Genomic DNA, 12,791 nt, shown 5'->3' on the forward strand with positions numbered 1-12,791 from the left:
TATTTGCTTCCTGAATTATAGTGATGAGACTTAAGCTGAATTTGCAGGACTATTTGATTCTTTCTTCAAATAGGAAACCACTGGCATTTCTGTGTGAAGTCATTTTCTATTTTTAAAATAATTTAATTTGAGACATGACTATGAGTGTGACCGTTTCACAAGGCAAAAACCAAGATGAATAAATGGGTCTGAAACCCAGACTAATGGAGTGAGCTGTTCATAATCACATACATGTTTATGTACTTCTCCCATCACTAAAGCTTCATTCATCATATTGGTTTTTGGCCATTTCCTAGACAGTATTTCCAATTCTAATATATTTCTAACAGAAGTCCCATGTTGTGATCACTCCTTTATAAGGTGGAATTCTGCAATATTCCTGGTTTACATATGCAGATTTTCTAGTAGATCTATGATGGCTGAAAAAATACATTAATATATTTATTTAGTCAGTAATCTGGATATAACACACATAAATACATCATATAAACAAGAAGCAGGCAGAGGCTTCCGTCCTTCTGATCAAGGCTGTGTGACCTTAAGGTTAAAGCTGTGTGATCTCGAGCAGGTCACTTAGCTCTCTGAACCTCAGTATTGTCATCTGAAAAATGATGGGTTAAATTAGATTATCTGTTATGGTGCCATTTTGTTTTTAACACCTTTATTGGAGTATAATTGCTTTACAATGGTGTGTTAGTTTCTGCTGTATAACAAAGTGAATCAGCTATACATATACATATATCCCCATATCCCCTCCCTCTTGCATCTCCCTCCCACTCTCCCTATCCCACCCCTCTAGGAACGTGCCTTTTTAATTTAACATCCCATAGTAATAATCCCATCAATCTCTCAATTTGGACCAAGTGGGAATTCATTTAAAAGTCTGAATGAAAAAATGTATTTTTTAAATGTAATTTTGTAACTTTAAAGCAGCATGGGACCTGGAATTGGGTAAGCAGTATCATTTGTTTGCAAACAGATGTTGTAAAAATACATAACCATGCTCTAAAATACTTTAAAATCTCTTCAGAATTTTGTTTATGATATTAGTTTTCATAGTAAGACCTTTGTAATGCCAAAATAACATTATCTATAAAATCTCTTCACTATGTAATAAAACTTAGCAAAGTGATAATAAAACTTACATGAAAGAATAAGCCAGCAAATAAAATGTTTTAAAAATACAGACAATAATTTACCTTATCAGATTAAACTCATAGTTATCAAAAACATATGGATTATAAAAATAAAAAGTTTGAGTTTGGTGGGATTGGCTGGGAAGTGACATAAAGGAACAGTTTAGGATGATGAAAATATTCACGATCTTGATCTAAAAAGTAAATGCATCAGTGTTTCACTTTGTAAAATATTATCAAGCTGAACACTAGACGAACATACTTACTAGAGTATATGTTACATATCAACTTTTTAAAAAGTTTTCAAAGTCGGACCCACTGACATTTGAATCTCTATCCCTTTATTAGTTGCAAAATAAATAAAATCTAAGATCCATCCATCATGGAGGAGACAATCTGTGCTCTAATTATGACAGTCAAAAGAAATGAGTAGGAGACAAAAGAAAACAAAGCACAGGGCGTAGTTTGTGGAGCGTCCAATGAGGTAATGGTCCTCCATTCCCACTTCTTCTACTTGACTCAAGGCCTTTGGAATTGGGTTTGTGTTTCCTTTCAATGTCACACTACACTCTGGGGACACCTGTGATGGATATTTAGATTAAATAAGATAACAGGATAACCTATAATGTTCTACATGCTTCTAGAAGACAGAAAACATCTTATTCCTGTTCATTTTTGTATCCTCCGAAGCTTGTGGACAACTTTTTAGTATTCAATAGGGATTCAATTTCTATTTGTTACACTGGATTTCAAATCTCTATGATAAAAATTTAGAATCAAATTTTTTTCTGAAATATGTTTTAAAGGGAAAAATATTAAAATTGGGTAGAAAAATATTAAAATTGGTTAGAAAAATAAAACTTGATGAGTGGTCAGATTAGTTCGGTAGTCACAGTACACTAAGTAAATATACAGTGTGAATTGTCTCACGGAATAATGGAATCTCACTAGAAATGAAAGAAATTGAAATTAAAACAATTATAGCTACCAATGATAAGTATGAGGAGTGTTACACTTATGGCAAGAAAGGGAAAATTTGATTTTTAAATTAAATTAGACATTAACAAAAACACTATAAAACTCTTAAAAGTGCTCTGAAATCACCCTCAAAGTTGCTGCAAAATTTCTCAGCTATTTTCTCATCCTCTTATAAGCTGGTTAGTTTTTCCTTACATATCAGCATTTGAGGTAATTGTTTAAGCTATTTCTCATGATATTTTATTGTTTTTACATTAGTTATTAATAGTGACAAAATATTTTCTCTGTTTTTATTGCAACTATGCAATATTTGACGTAAAATATGCAGCAAATCCACTTTTCATTTGCCTAACCAGGGTACATACCTGCATTTGCCAACACTTTTATAAGAACATGGACCTTCCATTGAGATCAGTTCCAAACTTGGAGGGAAAAGAGGCTAAGTTCCAATAACTTAGAAAGGTCCTAAGTGATGGGCCTTAGAGAAATTGACGTTGTAACATCTGACCTGCGTAAAAGTTAATGTGTGATGTGTTGACCACAGCAGCATTCAAGAAACAAGCTTCCCTAAAGGGTTGAACCTACTAAAATCAAGACTCAACAGCCAAATTCAATGTTCAGAAAATACAGAGGACAGAGAAACACGTCAAATGACATGACAGTAGCCACATCCAGAATGTTGGGTATTTCTACTGGATGACTGACACAATTTCTGCAACAAGAAAAAGAAAGAAGTCTATACCAGCTTACAAGACACCAAAAGAGACAACACAACCAAATGCAATGAATGTGTGGACCTAGCTTGAATCTGTATTTTCACGATCAATCATAAAAATGCATTTTAGAGGCAATGAGGGAAATATTACCATTGACTAGTTATTACATAATGTCACAGGATAGGTGTTAATTTTGTTAGGTATGATAATATCAATGTGGCTGTGTAAGAATATGTTCTTTTTTTTAAGAGATGCACAGTGAAACATATAGGAGTGAAATAATATCAATAGAATATCTGGAATTCACTTTTAAATAGTTCAGCAAATGAAAAAGAAAAAAGCTATGTGATCAAATGTGGAAACATTTTGATAAATTGTTGAATATAAGTAACAGGTAAGTGGGATATATTTTAAAATAGTCATAACAAACTTTTTTTTTTTTTTTTTACGGTATGCGGGCCTCTCACTGTTGTGGCCTCTCCGTTGCAGAGCACAGGCTCCGGACGCGCAGGCTCAGCGGCCATGGCTCACGGGCCCAACCACTCCGCGGCATGTGGGATCTTCCCGGACCGGGGCACGAACCCGTGTCCCCTGCATTGGCAGGCGGACTCTCAACCACTGCGCCACCAAGGAAGCCCCATAACAAACTTTTTAAAAGTTGTTATCAAAAAAAGATTGATATATACCTCTCCATTATCAAAAATAAATAAAAATGGGGAACTTCCCTGGTGGTCCATTGGTTAAGAATCCGCCTTCCAGGGCTTCCCTGGTGGCGCAGTGGTTGAGAGTCCGCCTGCCGATGCAGGGGACACGGGTTCGTGCCCCGGTCCGGGAGGATCGCACATGCCGCAGAGCGGCTGGGCCCGTGAGCCATGGCCGCTGAGCCTGCGCGTCCGGAGCCTGTGCTCCGCAGAGGGAGAGGCCACGGAAGTGAGAGGCCCGCGTACAGCAAAAAAGACAAAAAAAAAAAAAAAAAGAATCCGCCTTCCAATGCAGGGGACACCGGTTCAAACCCTGGTCAGGGAACTAAGATGCCACATGCCGCAGGGCAACTAAGCCCGCACGCCACAACTACTGATCCCACGCGCTCTGGAGCCTGCATGCCACAATTAGAGAGAAGCCCACACGCTGCAACTAAGACCCAATGCAGCCAAATAAATAAATATTTAAAAAATAAATAAGTAAAAGTAATTTTTAAAACTACTTGCAGGCTTTAAATACAAATACATTTTTCATAGTATTTTATACAATCCTCTGAAGTTCGTGGCCTCAACAGGAGTCTGTAACTTTCACCATCTAATTCCACTCTTTGTAAATATACCACAAAAAAATAACAGAAAGGGAAAAATAATTTACCCAAAAGTTTTCATGTAGCTTTACTATAAGAGAAAATTTGGAGATTAAATATAAAATTCAGGAGAATATGAAGTTAATTATTTTGTATCAATATAATGAAAAACCTTAAACCTATCAAAGGTGACAAGAATTTGAGCTACGTAAATACATGAAACTAAGTACACACTGACATAGATTAGAAGAAATTTCAAGTATCAATTAAGACTCTTTCACAGTTGGAAGTGACAGAAAAGCCAACCCAGACTGGCTTAAAGCGAAAAGGAAATCAATTAGCTGGCGGAAACGAAAACTTTAAAAGACAAAGGGGACTTCCTTGGTGGAACAGTGGATAAGACTCCACATTCCCCATGCAGGGGGCCCAGGTTCAATCCCTGGTCAGGGAACCAGATCCCACATGCATGCCGCAACTAAGAGTTCATATGCCATGACTCAGGAGCCCGCAAGCTGCAACTAAGGAGCCCTCCTGCTCAAATAAGACCCAGAGCAACCAAATAAATAAATAAATAGTATAAAAAATTAAGATAAAAGACACAAAAATCACCTTGATGGATCATAGATATAATGAAAACACAAACCAGTAAAAACTTTTAGAAGAAAACAAGGAGAAAAATCTAGGGGACCCTGGAATTGGTTTTGAATTTTTAGATACAACATCAAAAGCACAATCCATGAAAGAAGAAATTGATTCCTTGTGCTTTACTAAAACTAAAAACTTGTGCTCTATCAAAGTCTATGTTAAGAAAATGAAACGACAAGCCACAGACCAGGAGAAAATATTTGCAAAACACTTATCTGATAAAGGACTTGTATCTAAAATATATACAGAACTGTTAAAACTCAACAAGAAGAAAAAAAATTATAAAATAGGCAAACATTGTGAACAGACATCTCATCAAAGAAGATATACAGATGGCAAGTAAGTATATGATCATTGGTCATTAGGGAATTAAAACAACAGTGAGATGTAATTACATCCAGTTAGACTGGCTACAGGTAAAAAATAAGAAACACCAAATGCTGACAAGGGTGCAAAGCAACAGGGATTCTCGCTCTCTGCTTGCTGGTGGGAACACAAAGTGGTGCAGCTGCTTTGGAAGACAGTCTGGCAGTTTCTTACAAAGCTAAACAGAGTCTCACCAGGTGATCCAGCAATCCCATTGCTAAGTAAGTGTTTACCAAATTGAGTCGAAAACATACCCATGCAAAAGCCTTATAGAAGTTTTTTTTTTCAGAATTGCCAAAAACCGCAAGACACTAAGATGATTAGGTAAACAGTTACGATCCAACCATACGATGGAAGGTTATTCAGTGATAAAATAAATGAGCACTCCAAGCCATGAAACGACATGGAGGAACCCTCAGTGCCTACTGACACGTGAAAGAAGCCAGTCTGCAAAGGCAACACACTGTGTGGTTCCAGCTCTAGGCCTTTCAGGAGAAGGCACAACTACGGAGACAGTAAGAGATCAGTGGTGCCAGGGTCTCAGGGAGAGAAAAGTGGGGAGTGTGTCGGTGAAGCACAGGGACATTTAGAGGGGTGAACCTGTTCTGTATGATACTGTCATGTGGGTACACGGCCTTACCAAGTTGTCGAAGCCTGTAGACTTCACAGCACAAAGAGGAAACCCTGATGTATACAATTTCAAAAAATCATTTAGGGAACTTATCTAGGAAACAGACACAGACTCACAGACATAGAGAACAGACTGGTGGCTGCCAAGGGGGAGGGGGGAGAGGGGAGGATTGGACTGGGAGGGTGGGGTCAGCAGGTGCAAACTATTACATACAGGACGGGTCAACAACAAGGACCTGCCGTAGAGCACAGGGAACTATATTCAATACCCTGTGATGAACCATCATGGAAAAGAATATAAAAAAGAATATATATGCATATGTATAACTGAATCACTTTGCTGTAAAGCAAAAATCAACACAACATTGTAGATCAACTATACTTCAATAAAATAAATTTTCAAACAATCATTTAGGAGTTTAGGGACCTCCAGGACAATTCAGACAGTGACAGGAGAATCTAACTGCATGACAGGTGTATGAAGCAGCCTCACTGGAGGGGCTGGGGAAAGGTCCCGACCCAATAACTTTGTTAACGAGCAGAGCCTGTAAGCCCAAGGGCAAGAGAACGTCAAGGAAACACCGTACTCTGGTTGATAAGGTTTTCTCCCCTGGAGAACTGGTTAACAATTCTGATACGTGTATATACATACACTGAAAATTAAACAATTAAGTGAACGGATGGCAACGGGTGGGGGCCAGGCTTCTCATGATTGGAGGGGAATTTACAGATGAGCAAGCGGCATGCTTAAAAATAGGCTTGTGATTTGAAAATATAAAGGAAATAAGATTAAACGTGGTTTATTTCTTACAGACATCACAATTAGTCATATTCTATTTAACTACACTTTTTTAAACTGAAGTATAGTTGATTTACAATGTTGTGTTAGTTTCAGGTATACAGCAAAGGGATTCAGTCATACACACACATAATTGCACACACACACACACCACCCAAATCACTTAAAGCACGCTGAAGGAACAAGATGCCAGCCGACAATTTTACTGAGCTTACTACACGTCCTGCTCAAATTTTTATCAACCAAATATGTCAAAGCGTATAAAAATGCAAGAAACTTAAATCAGTAATAATGAAAATTTGATCACAAGTATACTTTTTATCAACATCGGAGCAGCCCCCATTACACAAAACATAAACTTTATGATACAAAAATATTCCTTTGTGGAAGTTAGCTCAGATGTCGTGAGAACGGGAACAGCTGTTCACGGCAGCTTGGTGTCGACGCCCAGACTGAGTGCATAAGAGTAACAGAATCGTGTAAAATAACATGTTTCTTTCGTTCTCATGTCCATTGTCACGTGAGCATCATATAGGTGAGGGGTAAAGAAAGCTTAACTCTCCTTGTGAAAGATACTCAAAAGCCCTTTACCTGTAAAAACCATCCGCCTCCCCACTGTGGTCGGTACTGGCTCTTGAAAGGATACACCTGCCATGGTTGTAGCTGTGCTACTGGATTTTCTTTCTCAGCTTCCTCACACCAGTTTATCTGCACCAGAAACAGCCAAAGACTCTGCTGTCTCTCCTCTCCCTGTCTGTGACCCGAACTAGGTGGTTGCTAGGGACTCTTTATGACAGGAAGGCAGGGTGTTCCTTCTAAGAGCTCAGTGTTCCAGCCTCCAGGAACAGACAAGACACAGCTGTAGCATCCCCAGGAGCGGCATCCAGTCTTTTCCTTACCTGTCAACATCAAGTCCAGAAGAGACCTGTTCAGGTTCTAGATCTAGAGCAGCCTTACGTCCCCAAAGACCTGGCAGCCTCAGTCAACACTGTCTTCCAACATATCCCAAGGAATGTTCTGCAGAGGGCTGTCACTGCACAAACCGAACAAAAATCACAAACCACGGTTAGAGGCATTTGAGAAGCCCTGGCTAGATAAAATACAATTAGAAATTATATTTTAAATGAATAAGATCATCGTTTATGCATTTTTCCCAGCCCCGTATTTCAACACGTCCTTAAACACAATCTGTACCTTGGTCATATTAATCTGTCTGTGGTTCCCATCATGTGTGATGCTCTTTCGTTCCTCTGAGCCTTTACCCATTCATTTGCTCTTCCGATAATGTTCTTACGTGAATATTTCTGTCCTCTGAGAGTCAGAGCCCGTGCCTCCTCTGCCAGGAGGCTGCCTGCAGACACAGCTGACCACGGGCTCCTTCACGCCCCTTTAACTTCTACGGCGTCTTGTTTATACCTACCTGTTAAACTGCTACCACGTTGTTTCAATTGTCTCTTTTGTCTGCCTCCCTACTAGAATCTCACTCCCAGTTCAGGGGAAAAGCATCTTTATTCATATTTCAATTTCCCGAGACTGTTATGCAATAGATGCTTAAGAAATGTTTGTGAGATGAATAAATGAACTAACAGCTAATTCCAGCCTGCCCAGAAATATAATATTGACCACCTGATAATCCATGGAATATAGATTCTAACAGCAATTTTGAATTCAACCTTAAATATATGGAGTTCTTTACCGAAAACGTAATGCCTTTTGTTTGTTGAGAGAAATTACAGTAAAAACACTCTACATTAACTATGAAGAGGGTTGCTAGCCTGGTGGCAAAGGGATATAACCCCCAAGTCCCCCTCCAAGGAAAGACTTGTGCCCCAGCTGCAGGAAATACCATCAGTAGACAGCCTGCAGCTGTCAGCTCCTTCAGGGGCTGCTTTAGCTGCAGCGGGCTGTGTCCCTCTCGTGGTGTCTCTCTCTGAGGCAAGTCCTCTCGGGGCAGCATGGTCAGAAGACTCAGTAAGGTGAGGGGATAAAGTCCAGATGTTTCCACCTGCCATGGGACCATTTTTCACCCGGTGAGCGGAGGCTTTGTTGAGCCCTCACCACAGTTCGGCTTCTTCCTCTGCCCAATCCTGCTTCAGTCTCCTTCTGTTCACAGGCATAGATCCCAAATAACCATCTTGCCCCCCACCAACTCCTGGAGGGCATGACTTGTGGCGGCCAGACAGCACAGATGTGTAACAGGGAAGAGCAAACCTGCTTCCGCATCAGGTCTATCCCTGTAGCTCTAAGCCTTGTGCTCTGTTGCCTGTGCTGAGTCCTGCGGGCTCTGCACCTTGTGAAACAATGTTGCCTCTAGCCTGAAATATACAGGAGAGCCTATTCTGAAGGCTCTGACCTTTAAGGGTAAAACACTTTTCCATTCATAGAGATAAAATGTTGCAGAACAGAGAATAACAGTTGTGAACAAAGGATTCCGGCACCAAGACGTTTCCAACAATCAGCCACGCCCACTCCCATTTTAGTATAAAAGCAGCCTGACTGCTAAGTTGGGGCAGGTGGTTCTTGGGGACACTAGTCCCCCATCTTCTCTGGCTTCCTGAACAAAATCTCTATTCCTTGCCCCAACACCTTGTGTCCCGATTTCTTGGCCTGTTGTGTGGCGAGCGGTACGACCTTGGACTGGGTAACATGTCCAGTCGCAAACGTGTTACACAGGAAGGCTTCTTGTTTTACCCCTCAACCCTCTAACCAGAAGCTGATTCTACTCCCCCAGCATGGGCAAGTCTACTGGTCTTCTTTGATCTGCCCTGCATGGCACTCTTCTTTACCTCTGCAGTGTCAGAAGCTTTCCTACCCTTTCTGGGGTTAACCAGTTCTTGTTACTATGGTCGAGGGCTCTCCAGCCCCAGCCTTAGGCTTCTCTCTGAAATTTCCCTATTTGTGTCCTCAGAACTACCACTTTCCAAGTGTGAAACCTCCTACTGGAAGTCAGGGGCCCGCCCCTTTGGTTTCTCACTGCAGTTTTTGTGATGCGGAGAGAGAAGGAAGGAGGAACCTGAGTGACAAAAAGAAATTCTTTAGTAAAATAAGCAGGAAATAAAGATCTCGCTTTTCGCCCAGGACCTCCCCTTAACCCATCCTGAGGAACACAGGCTTCCACTTTGCCTCAGAGACTGTTACAAACTTTTCAATCTGTTGTGGGCTTAGGGTCAGTGATTCTGATGGCAAAAGGCTGGAGGGAAGGGAAAAATAGAGGAGAAAAAATCAGAGTTAGTTCTTTGGGACATCTTTCCACCGACTCAGTACATGTTTAGGTTCATTTGTTTAGTTTTGTTTCATTTTTTAGGGATTAAAAAATTCTTGTGTAATTAAGTAAAATATTTACATGGTTTCAAAGTAAAATTCTTAAAATAAGGGATATTTACAGAAGTCTAGCTTTTATCTTTGTCATCTACATCTTGTTACTTCTTTCTCCTTATAGGAAAACTTGTAAAAACTAAAAGAAAAATATATTTATAATCATATCCTCCCCTTTCTCAGAAAAAGAGTAGCAAACTAAACACGTGTTCTTCCACCTTCCCTTTATTCAACGAGACCTCTATTAATGGTTATATGGGCTGTTTCCAATCTTTTGCTCTTATAAAATGTACTATAAAATATAGGTTTCTGCAAACATGTTCTCATTTATTTTGCAGTACATCTTTGGGATAGATTCCTAGAAGTGTCATTCCTGGACCAGAGGGTAAGGCATATATACGTTAGCTTGATACTGCCAAATTCCCCCCCGCCATAGGGCTGTACCATTTTGTTGTCCAACCAGCAATGTCAGAGAATGCCTATTTCCACATGACCCCACCCACAGAGTATGTTGTCAAACTTCTGGATTTACGACAGGTAAGAACTGGTCAAACAGTAATCGGCATTCCTCTCCTATCAGCGAGACGGAACATCCTTTCGTATATTTAGGAGCTATTTGCATGATTTTCTAAGACCTTCTGGTCATCCCTCTTGTGTAATTTACTACCAGGAGCCGAGCTTTGTCTACTTTTACAAGAATGAGCTAACATTCCAAAGAAGGACAACAGACACACCAACAGAGAATCACAGTAAAGTGTCAGAAGGGCAGTGATGGCTACGGGAATACATTTAACACCTAGTTTGTTCCTGGAGACATGGGGACAGAGGGGAGGGTCACCTGCCGTTCCTGGGACAGAGGCGAGGCTCTCGTCTGAACTGTGTCTCAAAGAATGATGAGGACCCAGGCAAGGGATGGGAGGTTGAGGGATGGCGTGGGCGGAAAGGGCATTTGGAACAAAGAGGACAGCTTGAGCAAACGGCCCAGAGGGGAGACACAGCCCACAGAACTGTACATGGCAGAAAGACAAGTTCAGCATTGCTGACGGTCATGGCTAAGAGGGGAGAGGGGAGAGGAGGCCTAAGGGGCTCGTCCAGGCATGCCAGGAGCAGGGACTCTATTCTGTAGGCATCGGGGACCCCTGAAGGTTCAAACAGGCAGAGACTGGTCAGTCTTGGGTTTAAATGGAAGATGCCTGGCTGGGTGGAGACCGAATTGAGGAGAAGAGCCTGGGGACGGGGGTCCAGGCAAGTACAGGTGAGGCCAAGGCAGAGGTGATGGGAGCGGAGAAGAGATGCATTCGGGAAACACGCTGAATCTAGGTGGTAAGGAATCAGGAGGACCCCGGTTATCCAGCCTGGGTGACCGTGAGTAGTAGGGTCACAAAATAAAACACGGAAAACAAGACAAAGAGAGAAAACCAAGGCCAGTAGGTAAAGCGATGGTGTTAACTCGGTGTGGAGCTGACAGGATAACCAAGCAGTTAAAATGAAGCCCATATTGTCATCAGAAGTTGCGACAGCTTCTGAACTCATTAGAGGGGATTAACGACGATCTCCTGTGGCCAGCAGATGCTCTTCAATTAGAGAAAAATCCCTATTGTTTATGAATCAGCTGCAACCTCCTTTGATGAAGCTCAGGGTTTACTGCTCGGCACAAATGAAACGTTGGCTATTGTCTTGCTTTGCTAATGTAACAGTTACTTGAGAGTTGAAAACTGCTTCACGGTGCAGCTGTGCAGGCCAGTGTCCAGTGCTCAGGCGCTGCAAAAACGCCTGTTCCAGTGTTTGGGAACGCATCCAGCTACACAGTTAATGATGGAAAGTGATACAAACTAGAAACTCCCATGATGCAGCAACGGAACCTATCTCCAGGTGAATATAGGGTCAGTACTTGCTAAAATTAATGCTCAAATACCCTATTACTAAGCACACTTTGCAAACTGGGGAGCTTTGCCACCCCTATACCGGTAAATCTTTCTTTATACTTTTAAGCGCCAAATAATTTTAGGTCCTTTCCCTACATTCCTGTTTTTAGGCAACAATCTGGAAAACTCACGGAATAGAGATACAGACCTGGCTTCAAATCCCAACAGTCTTCTGTGTAACACTGGCAAGTTGATTTTCTGTAAAATGAGAACAATTGTGCCTCCCTCCCTATAGGGCAAAGGGAATAACGTATATAAAATGCTTGTCACAACACCTGACACACTATGTAGTATGTATGCAGTAAATGTTCTCTGTAATATTAGTCTCATCACCTCCCCCTGACCTTGGCCTCTCCCCGTTCTTCCCTTAGAAAATACATGTGACTAATATACATTTAAAGTGTGACCATCATGGACCTCAAGATTATCATATTAAGTGAAATAAGTCAGACAGAAAAGACAAATATCATATGATATCACTTATACGCAGAATCTTAAAAGTTGACACAAATGAACTTATTTACAAAACAGAAGAAGACTCACAGACATAGAAAACAAACAAAAGGGGATAGTAGGGGTGGGGGGAAGGGGGGAGGGATAAATTAGGAGTTTGGAATTAACAGATACAAACTACTATATATAAAATAGGTAAACAATAAGGACCTATTGTATAGCACAGGGAACTCTACTCAATATCATGTAATAACCTATAATGGAAAAGAATCTGAAAAAGAATATATATTATATATATATAAATGCATAACTCAATCACTGCTGTACACTTGAAACTAACACATTATAAGTATGTATATGCATAGCTGATTCACTTTGTTATACAGCAGAAAGTAACACACCATTGTAAAGCAATTATATTCCAATAAAGATGTTTAAAAAAAACCCTATACTTCAATAAAATAAATAAATAATGAAAATAAGTAAATAAAACAATAAAGTGTGACCATCATAACCTTTCTTTTTATATTTGGGCTTTCA

At 40.5% G+C, this 12,791-nt stretch overlaps 1 protein-coding gene across 3 annotated transcripts in view; it reads right to left on the reverse strand.

The window, feature by feature from the left end:
* The window catches only part of SPMIP2 (sperm microtubule inner protein 2), a gene marked incomplete at both ends in the record, with an annotated part of 144,250 nt that overhangs the window by 74,527 nt on the left and 56,932 nt on the right, over positions 1-12,791 (reverse strand). For 2 of the 3 annotated variants that reach the window (XR_014296654.1, XR_014296655.1), the window contains one exon: positions 7,458-7,591. Coding sequence is in view for 1 of the 3 variants with exons in the window: in XM_082653214.1 (XP_082509340.1) it covers positions 7,150-7,213 (64 nt within the window). Of the gene's footprint in view, positions 1-7,149; positions 7,214-7,457; positions 7,592-12,791 lie in introns of those variants that run through there. The other variant, XM_082653214.1, reaches the window with a different exon arrangement.

The sequence above is a fragment of the Grampus griseus genome (genome assembly GCF_964374135.1).
Source record: "Grampus griseus genome assembly, chromosome: 4".
Classification (NCBI taxonomy): Eukaryota; Metazoa; Chordata; class Mammalia; order Artiodactyla; family Delphinidae; genus Grampus; species Grampus griseus.